This window comes from Monodelphis domestica, chromosome 4 (genome assembly GCF_027887165.1).
Source record: "Monodelphis domestica isolate mMonDom1 chromosome 4, mMonDom1.pri, whole genome shotgun sequence".
Taxonomy (NCBI): domain Eukaryota; kingdom Metazoa; phylum Chordata; class Mammalia; order Didelphimorphia; family Didelphidae; genus Monodelphis; species Monodelphis domestica.
The window spans coordinates 25,643,861-25,668,237 of record NC_077230.1 but is presented as its reverse complement, the minus strand read 5'-3'; the positions used below and the strand labels follow the sequence as shown (position 1 = coordinate 25,668,237).

Sequence of the window (24,377 nt, the reverse complement as noted above, 5' to 3'; positions counted from 1 at the left end):
TAAAACATTCTATGCAAAATACCCATTTCTTACTATTAAAAATTAATCTAAAGTATGATCCATGATTTGTATTAATGCTTTTAATGACCTTTAAAAGAGAAGCAGTAGATTTCTTCCTCGGGGATCTATTAACAGCATGACATGAATAACAGAAGCACAAGAGAGGGAGATATGCCTCACAACTGCAGGGAATATTCACACTAAAGAAGTCACATGTCGACCAAAATATTGAATTATGGAAAGTTTGATGTTATAGAGAAAATCAAGAAGAGGATACGATGTAAAGATCAGGAATTTTAGGCATAAAATGAGTCTTTAAACTTGGAAAGTATTAATAAATGCAAGCCCTTTTATTATTGAAATCAGTAGGATTTGACAATTATGTTGGATTAATTCTAACAATGACCTTCCTTAATCATTGAAAAAAAAAAGAAAAATTGCAAACACAAGTTGGTTTCTCTAAGTTTTGTGTTCAAATGTTCTCTTTTCATCCTGTTGGAAGTTATTTCTGAAATGGTTCTAAAACTCCAGGTAACCGTCTAGCATAATAGTTTTTTTTATTGCCTTGCATTTTCCTGAAGTTAATTTCTTTCAAAGGTCAGACACTCAGCTAAATTCAAATGACAAATATAGTACAAGCATACTTTAGAGTCTAAAGGAAATGACAATCTTCTTGGTGTTGTTACTACCATTAGTCAATTAGCACTCTTAAAATGGAGGTACACCTTGGCTTTCATTATACTTTAATACAAAGCATAGCTGAGAAAGGCATACATGTGTTTCTCCCTCTGATAAAGTCGTGTTACTTCTACTTCATAGCCATAAACCTTCTGATCTCTTTTACCAAAGTTTTTAACGTAATCCTTTCAATAGTCTCATACACAGGAAACTTTTTTCAACCAAAATGACTGGAGTTTCTTGGCACTCTGATCTTTTCTTGCATTGGAATCCCACTCTGTGTGTGTGTGTGTGTGTGTGTGTGTGTGAGAGAGAGAGAGAGAGAGAGAGAGAGAGAGAGAGAGAGAGAGAGAGAGAGAGAGAGAGAGAGGGAGAGGAGGAGGAGGAGAGACAGAGACAGAAAGACAGAAAAAGAAGGGAGAGGGAGGGGGAGAATGGGACAGGGAAAAAGAGGGAAGGAGGGCAGAAGGGTACATAAACACTTCTGTAAGAGTAGTGCTATATTTGTAACAACCAAGCCATCAGAAATTGCACTGATTCATCATTAATAAAATTAAAATTCCCCTCAAAATCCCCATGTTAGGGTAGGGAGGCAGATAAGAACCAGTCTGGTCCCAATACCAACTTGGAGGACCACTGAGCTCTATCTTTTGTCCTTAAGATACCTGAATGGGAATAGAGGGGAAAAAAGACAGTATAGAGGCCTGCTGCCAAGATTTTTCATTCCAAAGAAATAAAACCAGTTACCCTGAACAATGTTTCCTTATTAAGGAAGGTAGTATGATAGTGACGGTGGCGGTATCTACAGGGAAGCAGAAGCGCACCACTATTCTGCACAATGTCTGCACATAGATTGGAAAGGATGGGATAAAGCTATAATCCATGCTAATGGGTTCTTCTCCCTAACCAGGCAGAAATCTGGGGAATGGAAGAAAAGAGGGCTTTTTCTTTTGATGTGTCCTACAAATTGTGGCTCTGAGGAATACTTTGGCACAGTGCAAATGCCTTTAAAACTACCTTTTAGCTATTTTGGTGATCTTTAAGTACGTTTAAAGTTGGGACCACGGGAGGTCGTCATTGCATCTCAAATCCTAACCTGATGTGTGGTACCATGTATAGGACTTGAGCAAGAATTGAATAGAGTATCTTTTCCATTGCTTAGTGAATGACAAGGATTTCAATATAGATACGAAATATTCTATCACTAAGGGGTTAATTGTAAAGAGCCTATTGCATAGTCTTCATGCATACTGCATATGCATAATGTACATAGTCTTTCCTATGGAGGGCAATGACATAAGTAGAACCGTATCTTATTAGAAGTTGCTATGTCATCACAAATATTCTTAATATTTTGTACCTCAATGATTGATGGTATTGGTCACGCTATCTATCATCCATCTAAAGAGAATATCAAAGTGATCAGATCTACCTTTGTCATTGCCTTGTTTGACTGTCACAAAAAGAGAGGCCTAGAAATTTAAAGTTGGGATACTTGGTCTTAATATAGGCAAAAATTTCAAACCAATGGCTCCAAAAAAAAAAGAGGAAACGTAAATAACTATTAACATGTTTTTCTACAAAACTGGGCCTCAGCAGCTGTATACTGATTTATTTACCCTGGTAAATAAACGTTGCTTCCATAAGCACTTAGAAGTGACAATTTATAAAATTAGTGTTGTTAACAAATTTAAATTTGTCCTGATTTTTTAACTAATAGCTGAGGAAGTGCCCCTCCAACTTTTATTCCTATTATCATTCCCATGAGTGTAACACAACAGAGATGATTTATTAAGATATGCTCAATGAAAACAATTTTGCTTGTGTTTTTTAAACAATGCAAAAAAGTTACAAATATATACACTGTCATGCATTAAAATAGTTTCAAGGAATCATAAAGAAGTAAAAATTGCTCAGTAAAAATTATTCAATGTCTGAATTCAGTTTTCACATAAAAAAATATATTTTTATTACAACACTGAACAATAAGGCCACAACACTTTAGTAAGATTTTCAGAGTGTACTTCTTATACTAATATTATCAGTAGAAATAAATACCAATACCATGGTCACAATGTCCAAACCCCAAGAAAACAAATAATTAACTTACAGTACAAAGTTCATTATCAGCAACTTTCTTTCAGAAGTCATAATTATTTTCAAGTATAAATTGCAATATGTGCTTGGAGACCATAAACAATAAATATGTATTTATAGAATTGTACATGACTTTGACTTTCTCTCCTGATTAGCTGATGAAGTTTCCATGTGATTTTGCCCTGTGTGGTTTTGGTTTTCGTCTTTTCTTTCTTTCCCAATATCGGCTTGATCTCCTATTCGTCTTGTGTCTGCTATTACAAGTGGCTCAGAAATAGGCCTCGTTTCAAAAATACTCTGTACATTTTTCTGACTTGACACTGACTTCCTCTTAAAAAGAGAAACCTAAAAAAGAAAATGCAACGGATAAAACTCTTTGAAAGAACTTACAGAACAAATGACTTTTTTCTTTATAACATATACAAGTTAACGTCTTTCCATTAGGTATCATAATTATCTTATCACATCTTAAGAGAACAAAGAATATGATTATGTCTACACAGAACAAAATGAAACATTCTTAGACCACAATACAGTATCCATTATCATTCATTTTTTTCTATCATTATTGATAATGTTCAATTTTATCTAAAACTATTTAAATCAAGTCCCAGAGCATAACTTTCACATACCCTATACCTGTGTTGTTGAACCTATGGCACTCATGCTGGAGCATGCTCAAGAGGATTGCTCCCTTCCCCCTCTCCACACATGCCCGAGGACAGTTCTCTCATCACCTGTTCCTCTGTCCAGTAGCCCAATGGGAGTGCTTCCTCCCTCCCCTGTCTGGGGTAAGACTCACATGCAGCATGAGTATTGGAGTTTATCATCCATCCATCCATCCATCCATCCATCCATCCATCCATCCATCCAACCATCCATCCATCCATCCATCCATCCATCCATCCATCCATCCATCCATCCATCCATATCAAAGCCTTTCTTTTCCCTAAAATGTCCATTCCTTTTGTTATTCTTAGCACTTCCTCACCTCATTCCAGACACTAACTTTATAAGTATATTTTTGTATTTATTTTCCTTCATCTGCATTTGTTTCTGAAATCCTTTGTATATATTCAGTGATCAGCTTCTTTAGACAACATCCCCTTTTCCCCTAATTGCAATTGTTTACTATTGTAACATCAAACTACCCTTAAAGAGTTTTAGTCTATACTTTCCTAACTATACTTTCCCCAATCTCTTTGATATCTGTTCTCCCCAAAATCATATAAAAAAGCCCTATTTTTTCTCTTTCCCTATTATTAATCCTAACAGGGTTCCAATTAATTTCTAATTCAGAAATCAACCATCTCTTCCTTTTGGTGAAAATTGGCCGTAGCAAGAAAGTTGCAATAATTGTTTCTTCTTTTTCTGGAAATGCAACATCATTATTAAGAAAAGCAAAAAAATTATTAACTACTTCCTCTTTTGGCAAGAGAGAGCACCCTATCAGTGTACCGTATACCACAAAATCTCAGTGATACCTCTGAGATCAAATTTGTTTATTGATTCAAGATTTCTAGTTCTCCTTTACTTTACCTACTTACTTTGCTTACCTGCACCTTATATGTTTATAGACAACAAAGGCCATGAGTTTTAGCAATGCCTTCTTTCTTGGATTTTGAATTATGAGCTTTTCTACTGCTCTTCTTTTAGTATATAGCTAGCTATTTTTCATGATGGATAAACATAAAGTCTTCTCTTTTCTAACTTTCTTTTTCTTTAATTAGATCTGTAAGATTCCAGGCCTGTTTTTGTTTTCTGACCAGTAACTTCATCCCTGTTCTTCATCTCTTAACAAGATTTCATCACATTTCTACATTTTAAGCTGTGGGCCAGAAATCTAAAAACCATTCTCATATACCACCTATTCTACAGACTATGCTGGAAGTGTTCTGACCAAGATGGCATTCAGAGGATCAATTATTTCCTTCATCCTATAGAATATATTTCTACCAATGTTTCCTAAGTTTCAGTTAGCTTTTCTGGTTTTCAGGTCACACTGTATGGTTTTGTTTGAACTGTTATTTAACCATGTCTTCTGTTATATGATCATCTAGCTTATTTTTTAAATCTAAGTTTAAAGATAGTATAGAATTTTATATTCATCTCCATTATATTTCAATTTATTAGATGTGATTCACTGTTCTAGTCTATCAAAAACTTTTGAATTAAATTCTGTCATCTCTTCCAACTTCATGTCTTCTCTAAATGTAATAAACATGTCATATATGCCTTAATTCTATTATACCAAAGCACTTCATATCTCCATTCACCAAATAACTTGCACACATTTTGAGTGGTTATAATATTAACATAAGAAATCGCTGTGTTGTTTTTGTTTTAAGAATAGTAAACATATATCAAGAATATATGTGAATGATAAATAAGAACCTCAATTTAAATGTAAACATGACATAAAATCATAAAGTAATTACTTATTTGGTAATAAATAATTCCATGGGGACTGGAACAACCTCCAGGAAGTGATGCAGAGTGAGAGGAGCAGAACCAGGAGAACATTGTATACACAGAGACTGATACACTGATACAATTGAATGTAATGTACTTCTCCATTAGTGGCAATGCAGTGATCCTGAAAAACCCAGACATTATCTGGGTGAATATCCTCTGCTGCCTATTAAAAACCAAGGTGCTAACTTGGCCATCGGCAATATTTATGAAAAGAGGAATAGTTCTGGCACAGTCAAAGCAAAAGTATACATGCTATGGAATCCAGACATGATAAAATCAACTTAACGAGTTCTGAGTATAGAATCTTCAAATATAAATATATGACAACCATCTCTCCATAAAATAACACTATTTGACTATTAGTCAAAAACCTTTGGCATATTTTTGGACAGTGATGACAAACCTTTTAGAGCCCAAGTATCAAACTGCTACCCGCACACTTCATGTGAACCCCTGCCTTATTCCAGGCAGGGGAGGGAGGAAGTACTCCCATTGGGCTGCTGGGTAGAGGGGCAGGTGATGGGAGAAATGTCCTCAGGTGCCTGGAGAATGGGAAGGGAGAAGCCCCCTGTGCCATAGGTTTGCCAACATGGTCTTAGGGCATTTATTCTTATTGTTGTTTGCTCGTTTATTTATTTATTTGATTTAGAGTATTTTTCCATGCTTACCTGATTCATGTTCTTTCCCTCTCCTCCCTCTCTCCTCCCATAGCTAATGAGTAATTCCACATGTATAGATCAAGACTTATTTTCATATTATTAATATCGGCAATAGAGTGATCATTTAGAGTCTACATCCCCAATCATGTCTTATGGTATTTATTATTGAGCTTACAAAAACCAAGAGGTCAAGGTAAAGCCTCTTTCCATTATTTCTTCCCGACACTAGCAGGATATGAGTAGTTTAGAGGCTATAAAGTTAAAAAAAATGTTATGCAAGAATAATGAAAAATATCTTGACCAAACCAGTTATTTCTTTTCTCAAGTCTAGAAAAAAAAAAACTATTTTGATGCTATTAATGTCCAATTCTTTTGATTCTGTTTTCATGGTGTTGCATATATTTCACTCATTTTGTGTGAGCTCTTATCTTCCTTTAACATCTGCTAAATAAAAGTATATTCAGAGAAATTATTTTTCCTCCCAATTAGATATGTTGAACATAAATAAACAGGATTGGTCTCCAACTCAGGTAATGCTTAAATCCAAACTCCTTAGCCTGGCACTGAAGACTCCATAGGACAGAATTATCATAATAATCTCCCTTTCCAGCTTTCTCTCTCATTATTCCCTAAAAGAGACTTCTCTTTTCCAGTCAGATAGATTTGCTCAATAGATCCTGAAAATAGCTTTTCTTTTCCCACCTAACACTATTATTAACCCTTGGAATACCATTACTTGTCCTCTCTATCCAGTTAAATCTGAATCAATCTTAAAGCCTTGGTAAACTTCCACGACTTCTATGATGTTTTCCCCTGAAGACTCTATTTGTAAGAAGTCTCAACCTAATTAGTATTTATTGTCAAAATTACTCAGTTGCTTCCTGCTTTATACCGTGACTTACATTTTTATGTATATACTTCTTCTTTCACCAACCAGACTCTAAGCTTCTTGAGAATGACTAACATTGTGCCTTATACATAGTACACACTCATTATTTTTTTGATTGACTTTTTTGGTATTGGAACCAAATGGTAAAAAACATCTTGAGAATCAGAAGACTTAGCTTTTTTCTTTTTGCTGGTTGTTATTTAAGTTATTATTTACTTAATTTCTCCACATGTCAGATTTCACCAAAAAATGAAAATCTTAATTTTAATTAATAATAATTCCTATATTTAACTTCCTAGACTAAAAAAAGGGAGAAAAATAAAGTTTAAAAAGTATGCTTCAATTTGCAGTCAGTTCATATGGCTCCACTGTTTATGAGTCTTCTACATTGACTATAGTTGCAACCCTTCTATAACTTATGCTATCTTCAAGAATATCGGAAGCTGAAAAATTCATCGCCCTTAATAACAAAGCTGATGATGACCTTCTCCACCCTTGGCAGCCTTTTAACTGTAAAAATTCTCATTTGTTAGACCATAATGGAAAAATATATGCATAAAATGTCATTTCAAAGTTGTATATGTAAAGTTGAAAGATGTCCTATGTACATATTAACAATAGATGGCATTATTAGATCTGTGAATCATCAGAGAAATGGAGAAATAGAGAAATCATAAAGACTACTTAGTCCAAACTCTCATTTTACAGATGAGGTGACTGAAGCCCAGAGAGATTAAGGGTCTTGTCTTGGATTATTGCAGAACTGGTTCATTAAAGAGGCAATATTAGAATTTATCTTTTCCTTAAGAGCCTAGATTTAGAGTCAGAAAGTACCTTAAAGGACAAATTAGCTTAAACCTTCCTTTTTTACAAATGAGATAAATGAGGCCTAAGTTTCTACAAGTTGTAAGTGGCAGAACTGGGATTTGATTGAATTAGGTCTTGAAGATAGGAAAAAACTTCAATACACAATGGTGGAGAGAGTTAGGGAATAGGAGCAGAAATATGGAAGTATGAGAGCATTATTCAAGATAATATGATGGAGAAGAAGCTATTTTGGCTATAGCTGGACTCAGTCCATCAGTGTCCTTTCCAGTGCACCATGAACCATGGCAAAATAATTCATGAGAAACTTTTAAAAAGTATATTTGAGTTACTTCTTTGATAAATAATTTTAAACTGTCGTCTACCTCTGAACATGGACAAAAACACCCTACTAAAAAGTATTTCTTCCATGATTTGCCTCCCTGGTTTTATTCAGTTCTTTTCCTTTTCCTCACTTATTTTTCAAGTGTCTTCCCCCTCATAATTTTCTTTTATACACGTTCTTTATTTTTAATGTTGAAAATTATTTCTAATTGCTCAAAGGCTCACTCTATATAACAATTCAAACTCTCAATACAGATTCAACAATATCAAGGGGAATCTGTTCAGTTTTCTCCTTCTGTGATTAGTATCTAACAGTACAACATACTGTTACATAACTGAAAAGCAATATATTTACCTTAAAAAAATAAGTCTATAAAACATGACAATTGATTGTCTTCTTTGTATTTATTGTTCTCTTAAATCCTACCATTTTCTTTGAAGGAAACAATTTGATATTAAATTCTCACATAAATGATTATAGATGTTTTATGTAATCCTTGAAATTCAGTATGGCTTTGATTCATCTGAACACTGCCACCAACCTACAGTCAGAGAGAAGAGGCCTGCCCACCCCCATTAGTGTTAATGCCTTGGTAGTGTGGATTCAATATGTTCTAATCCTTTTGGGTAGTTTATCTTTGTGTTTCCCCCTTCTTTCATATTCCTCTTGGCTCCTTCTTTTCTAGCCATTATCTTCAGGGCATTCTACTATGCTTTAACGAAGAAACCATAATTTCTTGTTTTTAATTTTGGTTGACAGTATTAAATAATTATATTAACATGAATGGGAAAATAAACATCAGCTTCTTGACCAAGGGAAAAAGATGTTATATCAATCTAATGAGAGGCTTATAGCAATTATCTGCCTTCTTGCTGAACATAGCCAGGCAGGAAGGAGAACAAGATTGAAAAGGCTAAGTTTCTGGACCTTAAGTATGTGTGTGCTGTTCTAGCTCACAAGTCAAGAGAAAATTTCCTTTCCATAATGCAGAGTAAACAAACAAGAAATAGTCCCAGAATATCTGTGAATACTCTGCAGTTTATATGGGAGATGGCAGAGAGCTAAATTTTCATTTGGCCAGTGCCATTTAATTACTACATAAAGAGGGAGAAACATACGGCTTCACTTCTCCACAACTCTATAGGCCATAAAACATATCAAAGGAACGAAAATATCTGAGTCAGGAAACCAGAAGGATTGAACCAATATTTATATATCTGCAACAGGAAAGAAATAAATTTACTTACCGTTCTTGATTTTTTAAGTAGTCTATTTGGTGCTACAATATAATATTCTGGGACATCTGTATTGCCTGGCATGCGTTCATTTGTGTTTCCTGAAATAGAATACATCTTTAGAAATATATTTCTGATTACTAAAAAGAAGCAGGAACTTACTTTTTCCACTGAAAACAACCAAGATCTGGAATTTGAGATCATGACTCAGAAAACTACTAATAATTCTTAACACTGCAGGTCAGCCTACAGATGGAAAATTGTGTTCGATTCTGGAACATCACATATGAGATGTTGACAGATAGAGTGTGTATTCTTTGATGGATCTTGTATGACATTTTATCTGTCTTCAAATAGCTGACATATGGAAAAGGTACTAGATATATAGTTCCAGGGAGATTCAATTTAACAGAAAAATTCTTACAATAGGCTTAACTATGAAAGAGTACACCTTATGAGGGAATAGGCTCCCTTGTTATTCTAAATGTTCACAAGGAAATCAGACAATTATAAGGGATTCCTGTGGTTGAAAAGTTGGACCTTTAAATTCTTTGCTTAATTTAAGTCTTTCATTCATGATTAAGTATGCTTAAATAGGTTAATGTTTAATGATGGCAGAATATCCATCAGAAAGAACATATAGATAGCAGACAGCTGTCCAAATTTTGATTCAGGAGCTAATGTTAAATATAATCCAAACACCAGAAAATAGCTCCTTAATGAATGAACTGCTTTCACTTCAAGAAAAAACAGATGACAATTTATACTTAAACCAATCATGAACTTGACCTATATACTTCAATTATACTCATGACTCTGCCTCAGTTTCTTTTAATTGGAGACATTTAAAAATGTAAAATGCATTTTAATGGTTTTTCAACTCTCTAAGATGCATACTGAGAACAAAAAAAAAAGCGACATTTTAATAAATGATTTAAGGAGGGAGGACAAATCACAAGGGATAGAACGCCAAAGCATGGCACAGTTCTATAAGTACAGTGCCAGGAATACCAAAGCTTAGAAAGAGCTGAGACAGATTTTTAGTTATGAGGGGAAAAGGAGAAAAAATAGACATTATAAATTCTTATTTTTCTCAGCCAAAGACAATAACCTTGAAATGGTAAAGACAAAATATAGTTAGCCATTTGAGAGATGAGATCCAAGATGGGAAGGGAGATAATAAGAAATTGTGAAGATTTCCCTAATGAGTTCAATTCTCAACATCAAGCAATCAGGAAGCATTTTTAAGTACTTAATATATGTCAGGCATTGTACCAGGAGCTAGGGATAGAAAGATAAAATAAAAGAAATCCCTGAGCTCCAGGAACTTTTATTTGATAAGGTGTGATGACATTCTCTTTATCTCTGTATCTAACTAGGATGCATTTAGAAGAAAAGACATAGAGTGACACAAAAGATGCCTTTATGCAGTTAAAGTGCCAAAATGGCCAAAGAAACCTGCATGTTCTGACTGGCCCCAGAAGGCAGAACCCAGGGACAATTGGTGTCAAGTTGAAAGAGGCTGATTCAGACATAACGTTAAGAAAATCTTTTCAGCAAACAGAACTATTCAAAGTGGATAAGACTACTCTGAGAGGCAGGAGGAAGCCTAAGCAAAGTTTAAATGGCCATTTGTTAACTACACTGTAGAAAGGAATCTTATTTGCATAGAATTTATACTATATAAATTCTGAGGTCCCTTCCAACTCTGAGATTCTGTGATTTTTATAAGAAGGCAATGAAAAATGAATTTTATTACAGTACATTTTGGAGGTGAGGATGCATAAGAGTTGTACCCAAGGATGTGCTCAAGAATGTCATAGTTATAATAACCTGACTCTGAATTATGTTTGAAAAAAGACAAAAAAAGTGTGTGTCTATGTGTGTATATATATTTTTATACACACACATGAAGTGAGAAAATAATGGACAAAGTAATATGTAACACATTTATGTTTTACACCCAAGAAGTAAAATAATTTCATTCAGCATTATTATCTTTGTCCCAGATATAAACTAGGGTTGTTTGTTTTTTTTCAGTTTAATGGAAAACTAGTTATTCTCAAGGCTGTAGAAATAGCTAAAAAATGGAGATATCAGGTCACCCATGAGTAATTGTAGTTTAGATTTTTAAATGGATTTATTTAATAAGAAGAGAAATACCTCGTGATTTAAGTAATGCAAAGAATTATTGCCATTTTACAAGATGATGAAAGATGTAATTGAGGATTAGGATCCCACGGATAGTAAAAGTCAGCACTTAGATATGAGCTCAGATCTTTGTAACCCTAATACCTTTCTATTACATTATGTGTTCTCTCTAAACTATGGTGATTAGAAAGTCCAGTTGATTAGGAGCCAAGATAATTAGATTCTAGCACTGAGTTTGGGCAAGTCAATAAATTCTACTGAAACTTGGTTTTCTTTATTTCTGAAATATGACTAAAAATGCTTATCTTATATGCCTGTTATGAGGACTAAATGTGAAAAGTATAACGTCATTGTACAATTGAAACATGTACAAGCACATACTTTATTTTAAAAAGCTCAACTTTTTTAGTTTAATTTTTAAAAGCAGAAAGACTTATTTACCTTTTTGATTTTCATTGCATCCTTGAAAGGCTGGTTCATATTCAAGTTTTTCTTCCTATAAATGAAAAGTAAATCATATCTGTTATATAACTTATATAAAAATATTTATCATTATTTGTTATTGCTTTTGTTATTATTTCATGTTTAGAAACTAATTCTTGTTCTTGTCATTATCCTTCTTAAGAGGGATGCTTAAACATGTTTGAGATACATTGATCGATGGGATCATCAATTTAGAGTTAGAGGGGATCTTAGAGGACATCTAGTCTACCCCCCAGACCAAGTGCTATGCCCACTACAGACAGTATGTCATGCCACCCCCCAGTTTTTCCACCCTTACCCCACACAGGGGAGGGAGAAAGTGCTCCTATTGGGCTGCTGAGCAGAGGGGCAGGTAAAGTGAGAAATGTCCTCAGTGAGTGTAGAGAAGAGGAGGGAAGTCGCCCTAGTACTCTGCTCCCCTCCAACTCTACCACCTGTGAGCCTCCCACTTTACTCCCTGTGCTTTCCAATTGGCTACTGGGCAGAGGGGAGGGGATATAAAAAATGTCATCAGGCATGCATGGTGGAGAGGGGGAGGGGAGCAGCTCCCCCAGAGTCCCTCTGCCTTTCTAGTAGCAAACTCTGGGGGGCTAGAAGGGTGCCTACATGCCCACAGAGAGTGTTCTGAGTACCATCTTTGGCACTCATGTCATAGGTTTATCACTGTTATATAGTATCAACAACTACTGATGTTTCACAATTTTAAATAAAGCATATAATGACTGAGTGAATTTGAAGAAAAGACTTATTTCTTTTAGCATGAGCTGATATTACATTCCTGATAAACAGAATTTTCCATTATTACAAAAATAATAATTGCTATGAATTTAATGATCCCAGATCAGAGAATGCTACAGGTAGAAGACTGAACTGAAGATAATTAGATAATTGAAGATTAATTCAACCTCCTAATTTTACCAAAGAAACTGAGGCTGAGAAAGACAAGTAACTCCATAAAAGTCACATGGCTTATTAGTATTAAAGGATTTGATTTAGTATCTTCTGATCCTAAGCATGGTTCCACTATACTATGCTAGATATTATTAAGGATATAGATACTGAGTAAAACAGTGTTGTAATTATTTATTAATTAATTTAGATTGGGTTGTTTTTTTTTTAATCCTAGAATAAAGAAATAAAAAAGGTATTAAGTTTGGGCTCCTAGATTCTGTACTGTGAAGTTGAAGAACAGCATATAACACTGGTTAGGACCAGTCCCAGAGAAAACAGTGTATGTTGTTGTTGATGATTTTAATTTACAAGACACTTTCAACCAGTTTAAATATTATCACCATGTTACAAATAAGTCAAGTTTAGAAAGATGACATGAACTAGTTAATACAAGTAGGATTGATACTAGAAACAAGGTGTTTTTTTCCCAAATTCAGTTACTCTGTATGAATAGTCCGTGATGCCTAAGCTAGTGATGGTGGTAGTATTTGTTTTCCTGTTATAAGTCTCTGCTCCAGGTCCTTTTCTTCCCTGAACTCTTCTGCTCACTCTTTTGAGGTACTCATTTTCTCTCTACCCTCTTTCTAGCAAAATCTATTTTTAGAAAGGGACCTAATAAAGCTATTAAAGTAGGTATATAAATAAGTGATAACATTTAAAGTGTTCTCTCTTAGGAATAATTTTATTTTACAGGGACCCATCTCTAACTGTGCAATTTCACCTTTTGGCAAGAGTGTTTAGGGAATAAGGAATGTTTTAAAACATCACAATAGCAACTGCTTAAAATGTTAAGGCTGCTCTTGTTACTGGACATGAATAGACATATACCTTTAAGAAGAACCATTTTTCTTCCCATGATGTTGAGAAAGAGCTTACAAAGGCAGGCATAGAGCCCATATGTCTTGCCTTGCTCACAATAGTGAGTATAATTCTTATTTGATTCTCTCTTGTGGTATCAAGGTGTATCATAGCTACAAAATATGACTTTTCACCAATAACCACCAACTGATGGTTTCTTTCACCAGGAAACCAACCCATGAAAGAAAAATACAGACTCCCTAGTCCTATGTAACTCCCTTTTGCCTCTGTAGTGACATGGTGATATGTCAGAAAAGAGGGCAAAGAATGCAAAAAAAAATGTCAGTTTTTAGAATGTCTATAAACATTTACTTAAATGTCGATATTAAAAATGAGGATTTGGGCCAGTAACAAATTTACAAATGAAGATCAATTCAACTTAACCAAGGATGAAGGTTTTTGAGAGAAACAATAGGTGTCATCAAATATTTGATTTACTGTCATATAAAAGTGGAATTAATTATTCTGCTTGATATCAGAGAAAGAGCTAGAACCAATGGCTAGAAGATTCACAAGAGGTAAAAAATTTTTTAAACCCTTACCTTCTTCCATCTTAGAAGCAATACTGTGTATTGGTTCCATGGCAGAAGAGTGGTAAGGGCTAGGCAATGAGGGTTAAGTGTCACACTTAACCAGAGTCACACAGCAGGGAAGTGTCTGAGGTCATATTTGAACCTAGGACCGCTCATCTCTAGGCCTGGCTCTTTATACACTGAACCACCTAGTCTCCCCCCCACCCCCCAAGAGGTAAATTTGGATTATTTGAGATGACATTTATCTCTATAATTTCTTTAAAATGATGATAATTCTAAAAGGTAAAAAAATAAAAATCCTATTTTATAGACTATTTTCCTCTCCTAGAATGATACTCACTTAAAAATCAAATTTTTAGTCATTGGAGTTATATCACAATTTCTTTAAAGTTAAGCCCATATAAAAGTCTTTGATAGCCAAACTACTATAATGGGATTTGTACGATATTCTTCCAACATACCTTTCCAATGGTTTCGACCATGGTTTCATTGCTTTCTTCTGTTTCGGTTTGGTTGTGGCTCTCTGATCTGCTATCCTCATCTGTCTTTTGCATTTCTCTCCTCTCTTCATCTGACGGTTCATTATTAGCTTCTGTGTCTCCTTCATCTGTTTCCAATGGTTCCGTTTCTTCATCTGAATCCTCTTGATCCTGTGACAAAATGAATACTCAGAAAAATTTTTCATTTATTTCTTTTTTAAAAGGAAATTTTACATTATCTATCCTGCATTAATTTTCATTGTTGATTATCAATACTTCCTATTATATTTATTCAAGTACTAAAGTATCAGAAGATAAAACATCACACAATCCTCATGGAATATTAACTTAGCACATGTATGAAAGCAAACTGTTATGTTTAAAAACTTTCCCATGGCTTTTTGAGATGTGTCCATATGGTTAAAATGAAAGAAATTACTAAAGTATTTAAATGTGTTTTAAGTTCTTTTTAAAAAACAGTTAAAGGCAATAATATTTCAAAGGCATTGTTAGTATATTATACCATGCCATAAGCATATATTCTATACATTAAATATACTTCTCTCCTTATAGATGTCAAGCTAAGTGCTAATTAAATGAAATCCATAACGAAGGAGTCAGGTATGCTTAAAGACACAGAAACATTTTAAAAGATTTACCTTTGGTCTTTTAAATTGGCATCAAAGCCAAGAATAAAGAAAGCCAGAATACTTGATTGGTGGACTACTATTTAATAACCACCCAGTATCTCTGAAATAGAAATAATTCAATTTTTTAAAAAATTCAACATAAACTGTGATTTGATTTTCTTTTTCAATTCCATTCTTTGATCAGGCCTTACAATTGCTAAGTAAATAATTAGATTAGATTTTCCCATAATTTTTCAAATCATATACTTTGTTGAACATAAGAGATATGAGAACAGTTGTAGCTTTACATAATTTCTTATCTAATCACATTTTTTCTCAAAGTCCACATCTGCATTTTCTTCCTTTAGTATCATAATTTCCTTGTTTTCAAACTTTCCAGCTATTTCCTGACTAAGTCACAAATGTGGCATGATTTCAAATTCCACCAACAAAGCATCTGATGAATAGTTTGAAAATAATAGTGTGTCCCCAAATTCTTTACAATGGTAGAGGGATTCACAAGTGTGGAATACCACATATAACAAACTGATTTTTACTGAATTTTTTTTTTACTTTCATCCTATTTTTTAAAAAATCCTTATCTTCCATCTTAGAATTAATACTATGTATCAGCTCTAAGGCTGAAGAGTGGTAAGGGCCAGGCAACAGGGGTTAAGTGGCTTGCCCAGGGTCATGTCTGAGGTCATATTTGAACCTAGGAACTCCCATCTTTAAGCCTGGCTCTCAGTCCACTGAGCCATTCAGTTGTCCCTCATCCTATTTCTTTTTTTAAATTTTCTTTGTGGTAAAGGGTGGTTCTCTGGGAAAAGGATGAGGTACAAAAGAAAATTTAGGTGATATAAAAATAAAAGATTACAATAAATATATTAAAAAGATAATGATGTAAGCATAATAATTGTTCCTGTTCACATATTTGAAATGAAAGATATAAGGAAGAGAAGAGTAGTTTTATACAGTAATATAAATAACACACAAGTCTCAAGCAATCTTCAACAAACTTCTGAAGCCTTAATAAAAATAATCAACAAAGCATAAGCCATTTTAAATTGCTTTAAACAATATTAATCAAGTACCATATTGTAAGCTAAGTAAAAATGTCAGAATCTACCATTTCATTCTAAAGCAACTACAGTAAACTGTTAAAAGAATGTAGGTTAAAGTAGCTCTAAGGGATAATGTGATTATTTCATTTGCCTGCCATTATCTAAGAACTTGAGAAGTTTTCTAACCATGCAGTTTTTGTCTGAGGGGAAAAAATATTTGGCTTAATAGCTTACTTTTGCTGTAGGGATATTTTGCCAACTAAGTGAAACCAGAAGTAACTTGATAGTCTTGTTTGTATACTAATTACTGCAATAAGCTTTTATTTTTCCCTCTGGATTTACTGTGTGAAGTCATCAGGAAAGTAAATAGACACTACCCCAATACAACAAACACAGAGGCCTGGTTACTAGAATGAAGATGTTGGTTAAGTGCATTATTTAAGTACATAAACATTAAAATGCATTATTTAAATACACAAATACCAGAATTAAATACACAAATTTAGACCTCAGAGATCTGGTCCAACTCTTATCTTAAGTTCTTTCTTATGTTGAAATCTTTAGAATTTTCCAGGTCTCAATTCTACTCTCTGAGTACTCAACAAGCAGACCTGTCTTTCACATGCTAATCCTACTTTTTTGAAGATAATTATGATAATCTATTCCTCCTCAGTCTTTTCCAGACTTTATCATATTCATTTCAACTTTCTGCTTACCTGTGTCCATCTTAAAAAGTGTAACTTACAATTACTGGGAACTCACATCTGCTATCCCCTTTATCTTTCTGGATATTAATTTCTATTAAAGCAGGTCAAGATCATACAAACTTATTTGGCCCATTCAAAAACCTCAAGTTCCTTCCACATGAGCTGCTATATACTCACATGTCCCCTACTTGTGCAGTTCTTTAAAAAGGTAAACCGAAGGAGTTAAATTTATCCCTATTAAATAATCTCATTTTATTAGATTGGACAAAATATTCTAGCATTTGGGATCCTGATTCTTTCATAAACAATTAGCCAAAGTATTATGGATAAAACAAGTCTACGGATGGAATCTTCTGACACTAAACTATAGATCTGATGTTAATCTATTAAACTAAAACTATGCAGAAACTTTTTCCATCATTTCTCCAAGGATAGGCAGACATCAAATTACTTAGCCTTCTATAAGTCTCCTTCCTTTAAAAACAAGTAATAAACTACAAAATACTCAGATTTTTTTACTTTAGTAATAAGTCACTAGTAATGAAGTTTTCTTATAAGGGGAAACTTATCAGCTCCCAAAGCTACTGATTTTATGTTTAGATAACTGCTATGGTGGTTGTTTTTTTTTTTTAACACTGATGCTCAAATTCACCTTTCCAATCACCATTCCCTTTTACTAATTCTAACCTTTGGTGCTAAGTCTAACAAATCTAATCCTTTCGCCAGCCCAGAGACTTGCAAATATTCTGTCTTATCTTCTCAAAGTGAAATAATCCCAATTCTTTCATGTGATTTTCACCATTTTTAGTCATTTTCCAGTTTATCAAAACCTTTTTAAAAATGTGGCACCTAGAGATATAGTACTCCAAAGGCAATATTAGGACAGAAAGCAGTGAGGTCATCACCTCCCTAGTCCTGTGAAATATTTTTCTCAGTAGCCTCTAATCCTGTGAATCTTGTTGACTACACTATCATATTGTTGTTCAGTCATTTCAGTCATGTCTGACTCTTCATGATCCCATTTAGGGTTTCTTTGGCAAAGATACTGAAATAGTTATCTATATTGTTTTCCAGCCCATTTTACATATGAAGAAACTGAGACAAACAGAATTAAGTGATGCTCAAGGGTCACACAGCTAGTTAAGCGTCTGAGGCCAGATTTGAACTCGGGAAGCTGTCTTCCTGATTCCAGACCTGGCACTCTATCCACTATGCTTCTTAGCTGCAGCTCTATCATATTCTTGATTCCTTTCAAGCTGGGAGTCCACTAAAACCCCTGGATTTTTATTCATCTGAACTGCTTCTCTCATCTTTTATTTCTGAAGATCAATATTTGAAAAAAAGAGAAAGACCTGACATTTATATCTATTATGTCTCACCTTACTTGATCTGGCCCAATGTTAGACTGATTAGAACCTGTTGAGGTCTTTTTGGACACTGACTCTGTTGTCTAGGGTGTTAGGTATATGAGTTTTATTCATAAGCATATTTTAGAAATATGGTTATGCAAATTATTGCTAAATTTTTTAAACAATCTTATTGAACTTTTTGTTTTTACATTACTTACACTGTATCCTGGGATCACTCCCTACCTCTAACTCATGATATCCTATAATCTAGTTCATATCTTTCCCTTTCAATAAGAACAACTTAACATTTGAGAGGACAGGAACTGGGCTCATGAAAAGGAAACTAGATCCTTCCTTTTGGCTAGCCTCCACTAAATGTGGGCAGCCACTCTTTTCCAATTCCCATTTCCTCTTTTCCAGTTACCACCCCTTGTTCCATCCCTCTCAAAGGAGATGGAGAGAGTATAAAAGTGAAGGAGGAAAAAAAGAGAAAAGGGCAGAGGAAGGGTGAGAGAAAGACACTCAAGAAGGAGGCAGAAAAGGAAGGAAGAGAAGGCATAAGAAAAACAAGTAACAGAAGAAATGCTTGACGTGGCTCCCTTAACCATACAAACTCCCAGCTTTCCTTACAACTTCATCCCAGCAGAAAGTGCTAGGCTCACTCTGCATCTAAAATAGTTAAGATCAGTAATTTTCCCTGCTTTGAAGTATAAAATATGAATCAAAACAGCTCTTCCTTCAGTTGAGCAGCAAGCCCCACTTGTGCTAAGTGCCCTGCAACATTAACATCTCTCTCTCCTTCTGTACCTTGCCACTCATTAACTCTTCTTAAATTGCCTTTTAGAAATAAACCCCACAGATCATTAATACGATGATTAAGAAGTTTTTTTAAATCTTAGCAATAGCTTTTAAAGACTAGTTGAACAGGAAAGAGATAACCTTTAAAGAAACAGAGAAAAGTTTTGGAATTAATACATGCTATACTAGGGAAAGATAAGTTAGAGTGCAAATGGAATTATTGCCTTGGATCTCTCCAGCTGGGTGAAATCAGCAAAACTAAGATCTGCATAAACATCGATTAGCCCCAGAGTCCAATACCAGTGAGGTCATCACAGTTCTACTGTTTCACATCAGTCACTCTCCATGGCCCTGATGTCCTGGTCTCCTAGGCCCTCCATTCTTGGTCTCCAGAAAGGATGCTGCTGAGAGCCCAATGACCACTCCAAAGTCTGGTTTGATGTCTCTAATTTTGCTATGTCTGGTATACAATAACAGCAGAGGAAGTAGCTCCCTCTCTGTCTCTGTTCTTCTCTCTCCCTTGTTCATCCTAAATCATTTAGCTTTGCCTTAGGTTCTCCAGAGGGTTAAGTAAAGGGACTTTATGAAACTTTCTACCTGACAGCAGGGATTGGCTTTCAAAGTACTGTTAATAATAGCCTGAGAATTTTTTGTCAAATGCTTTGCAAAATCTAGGTAAACTATATTTTAGTTTACCCCCCTAATCTACAATCTATAGTCCTATCAGACAGGGAAATGATTTCACTGACACTTCTTATAAATTTAACCTAGTTTGTGCCATTGCCTCCTCTTCTAAACAGTAATTTACCATCTCTTTAATACAATTTATAATTTCCAACGAATCAAAATCAAATTGACTGAATTCTTTTCCCACTTTTTGAGGAAAAAAAGACATTTTCCCCTTCTTCATTCCTATTGTACCTCTCTAGTTCTCCATGCTTTCAAATATTACTGACAGTTTCCCAAAAGGAAGCAATCATATCTACTAGTTCTTTTGGTACCCTAGGATGTAGTTCATCAAGATCTGGTAGCTTAAATTAATGAAGATATTCTCGTTGTCTTGAATACCAATTCTTTATTAACCATTTAAAATCTCTTTTCTAGGTCAAACATCATTCTCCTTAGCATAAAGTAGCAGCAGACAAGCTTCCTGTCCCCTATTCTCTCCTTTTTGGAACTATTTTTCCTAATATGTTCAGAACTTCATTCCCAATTTCTTTTTTTTTTTAAACCTTACCTTTCATCTTGGAGTAAATACTGTGTATTGGCTCCAAGGCAAGAAGAGTGGTGAGGGCTAGGCAATGGGGGTCAAGTGACTTGCCCAGGGTCAACAACTAGGAAGTGGCTGAGGTCAAATTTGAACCTAGGACTTCCTGTCTCTAGGCCTGGTTCTCAATCCACTGAGCTACCCAGCTGCCCCCTCATTCCTGATTTCTTCAGGGTTTATGAGTTGATTTTCCATAAAGGATTTTAGTTTATAGAATACTACCTATGATTTCTTTGAAGTGTTTAAAATAACAGCTGGCAATTATATAGCAATTTAAGGTATGATCATTTTATTTGAACTCAAAAATAATGAGATGTTATTATACCCATTTTGCACATGAGGAAACTGAGTTGGAGTGATTTAAGTGACAACTATGACTGTAACACAATTCATTAACCATTTGAAGTAGGATTCAAGCTCCAGTATTTGTGAATCTAAGTTCTATGAGTTAATTGCATTCTATCATGTGGATCTCTCTAAATCTAGGGCACACACCAGACTAAATCCAACTTTCTTTTCCTTCTCTATCATAAATTCTAACATAAACTTGTTAATCCCTCTCCTTCCCCAGGGCTCTTATCACCACTTCTTTAGCAACCAGTTTTTCCTCACTGGCTACAAATGGGTCCAAAATAGCAATTCCTCTCCTTGTTTTTCAAATTTTAAAGTTAAAGAGCCATTAAAGAAAGCTAGTACATAATTATGTTTTTCACTTAACTAAAAGATGGTTTCTGTAGTCTATAGATATTTGAAGTACCACACCACCATGGTACCATGGCTTCAAGGTAGGCTTATGAGCTCCTTCCCACATATTTCCTCCCTGTTGATATGCATTTCAAAAATCGTATCACTTCTTTCTGCCTCTGTTGAACCTCATATTTCCTCCCTTGAGTAGATCCTTTTAATATATAATACTTAAGTCACATTCCAGGCAAAAGTCCTATCCCAAGTCTCAGTGATACATTTATAGATTTCTAATTTCACATACTTGCTACACAAATTTTAAGGCATATGCATTTAAAAATTAAGTCTGCCCTTTGATCCAGCCATAGCACTGCTGGGCTTGTACCCCAAAGAGATAATAAGGAAAAAGGATATGTACAAAAATATTCATAGCTGCGCTCTTCATGGTGGAAAAAAATTGGAAAATGAGTGGATGCCCTTCAACTGGGGAATGGCTGAAGAAATTGTGGTATATGTTGGTGATAGAATACTACTATGCTCAAAGGTATAATAAAGTGGAGGAATTCCATGTGAACTGGCACAACCTCCAGGAACTGATGCAGAATGAGAGGAGCAGAACCAGAACATTGTACACAGAGATTGATATACTGTGGTACAATCAAAAGTAATGTACTTCTCCATTAGTGACAATGCAGTGATCCGAACAATTTGGAGGAATGTAGGAGAAAAAACATTACTCCCATTCAGAGGAAAAACTGTGGGAGTAGAAACACAGAAGAAAAAACAAATGTTTCAATACATGGGTTGAGGAGACATGTTTGGGGATGTTGATTCTAAATGAACATCCTAATGCAAACATCAACAACATGGAAATAGGTTTCGATCAAAGACATGTTATATCCAATGAAATTGCGAGTTGGCTGTGGGAAGGGTGGGTGGAGGGGAGGGAGGGAAATAATATAATTCTTGTAACCAAGGGGAAAAAAAGAAAGTAAAGATTTTCAAAAAATGGTTCCTGGAACCTATATTAAGAACCCATACTTGAATTATAAAGAACATCTCAAATTAAAAACATGCAGAGTAGGAAAAAAAAACTGCTGATAGCTTACCTTGATGCAAATGACGGTGATCAGATGTTTTTGTAATGGGATAATAAAACATTTTTATGTGTTTCTGTAAAAATAAAGTGGCAAGAACTTCCTGTGACCAGCTCTTTTGTCTTGGAACTTGACCTTGAAGGAGCTTCAGCTTGGGACCTCGGACTGCTCTTGGATTTTCCCTTAGAACTATCATGTGGGTTAGTGAAAAAGGTTGACTCTATTTCCTGGCTTTTCTGGAGGTACTAGCCTACAGAGAGGCCCTTCATCTTGGTGGAGACCTTGTGGCTAAAACCCTTGTTTTATTTACCTCTAGGTCCCCTTTTCTGAGGTCTCTGAAGCTCTGCCTAGTTTGGACTGGGTCAGAGTAAATATCTATCCTCTCTGATTTCCTTACTTTCACTCTTTCCCTCTAGTTTATAAATATATTGCTATAAAGTCATTCTGACTTGAGTAATACTTTCTGGTGACCACATTTTTTATATATTTAGTCCAACCTTTAATTTTTAACCCTTACAGCTCTCAATCTACTGAGCCAAACATTTTTCACCCAAAGATACTTTATCTTAAGCATTACCTTACCATGTAGGAATATAGTTAATTAAAACTTATTGAAACCCTTAAGCTTCCACTTTTCTGTTTACATTTTTGTGTTTGAGTGTTGAATTTAATCATCAGTTTTTCTTTTCAGCTCTGGTTTTTGTCAGAAACACCTAGAAGTTCTCTATTTTGTTAAACCTCAATTTTCCCCCCCCTGGAGTATTATGCTCAGTTTCATTGTGTATGTAATTGTTGGTTATAATTTAGATCCTTTGCCTTTCAGGATGTCATATTCTGTCTTACAGTCATTTTATGTAGAAACTGCTAAATTCTTTGTAATTCTAACTATGGCTCTGAAAATATCTGATTTGTTTCCTTCTAGTTGCTTGCAGTACTTTTTCCTTGGTCTGGTAGTTCTGGAATTTGGCTATAATAATCCTGGGAAGTTTTATTTTAGGGTATCTTGAATATATCAGGACAGTTTCCCCTGATTTCCTATAAATATGATATACAGGCTTTTAAAAAAAATCATGGTTTTCAGGTATCCTGATGATTCTTAGGTTCTTTTCTCTCCTGGCTCCATTTTCCAGGTCAGTTGTTTTTCTAAGAGAAGTATTTCAGATTTTCTTCTATTTTTTTCATTGTTTTGATTTTGTTGTTTCCTGATGTTTTATGGATTCGTTACCTTCCATTTGCCTAATTCTAATTTCAAGAGTTATTTCTTTCTTGGGCTTTTGAGTTTCCTTTCCCATCTGGTCTATTCTAGTCTTAGGAAGTTGTTTTCTTCAGTGCATTTTTTGGTCTCCCTTTCCATTTGGCTCATTCTCATCATTAGAGAATTGTTTTCTTCAGTGAATTCTCCAACATTATTGATACTGTCAATTCTCATTCAATTTTGAAACTTCGTTTCAAGTTCTTCCAGCGATTCTTTTGGGGCTTGATACCCTTTCATACTTTTAAGGTTCCGCATTTCCTCTTTAGCATTGTCTTCTTCTGAGTTCATAGTTTGATCTTCCCTATACTAAAATAAACTTCTAAGTTCAAGTTTTTTCTTAGTCTTTTGCTCATTTTTCAACTTTTTTGTTTCTTACCTTACCTATCTATTAAAGCTCTGCTCTGCTCTTGGGGTAGGCCCATCTATCTTTGGGGCACAATGGGGCACAATGATGGGCACAATATGCCCATCAAGGGAGTGGCTCTGATAGCTTGATGTGGGGAAGCTTGCAGCTGTTTTGTCCAGCTAGATTCTTCTCCCTGTGCTGCTAGTTTCCCTATAGTCTCATGGACTGAACTTTTCCACATTCAGCCACTTCATTGCCTCAGGTCATGTGGAAGTGCATTGGGTTCTTCCTCATTCTGTTGCTTTGCTGCCTCTGGCACATCAATGTATTGAGTTGGTCTACATCCTGCCAGTTCCCAATGATGCTGCACTCCCTGGGCTACCTTCTCTTCTCTGTCCCTCCTGTTTTCTTTTACTTTAACATGGTTTATTTTCTTTTCTTCTTTTTGTGTGTGTAGGATTCAGGTGAGTGGAAGATCCTTTACTCCACCATTTTAACTCCCAGCATACAACTTATCAAATACCAATTCTTATATTTTCTTTT

At 34.9% G+C, this 24,377-nt stretch overlaps 1 protein-coding gene across 5 annotated transcripts in view; it reads right to left on the bottom strand.

Annotated features, from left to right (window-relative positions):
- Nucleotides 1-326: 326 nt before the first annotated feature.
- The window catches only part of RPGR (retinitis pigmentosa GTPase regulator), a 116,049-nt gene continuing 91,998 nt past the window's right edge, over nt 327-24,377 (bottom strand). For all 5 annotated transcript variants that reach the window (XM_056826251.1, XM_016433366.2, XM_056826252.1 and 2 more), the window contains 4 exons: nt 14,621-14,809; nt 11,776-11,830; nt 9,196-9,284; nt 327-3,120 (listed from right to left, as the gene is read on the bottom strand). In XM_056826251.1, coding sequence (XP_056682229.1) covers nt 2,890-3,120; nt 9,196-9,284; nt 11,776-11,830; nt 14,621-14,809 — 564 coding nt within the window. In that variant the 3' untranslated portion in view covers nt 327-2,889. The remainder of the gene's footprint in view (nt 3,121-9,195; nt 9,285-11,775; nt 11,831-14,620; nt 14,810-24,377) is intronic.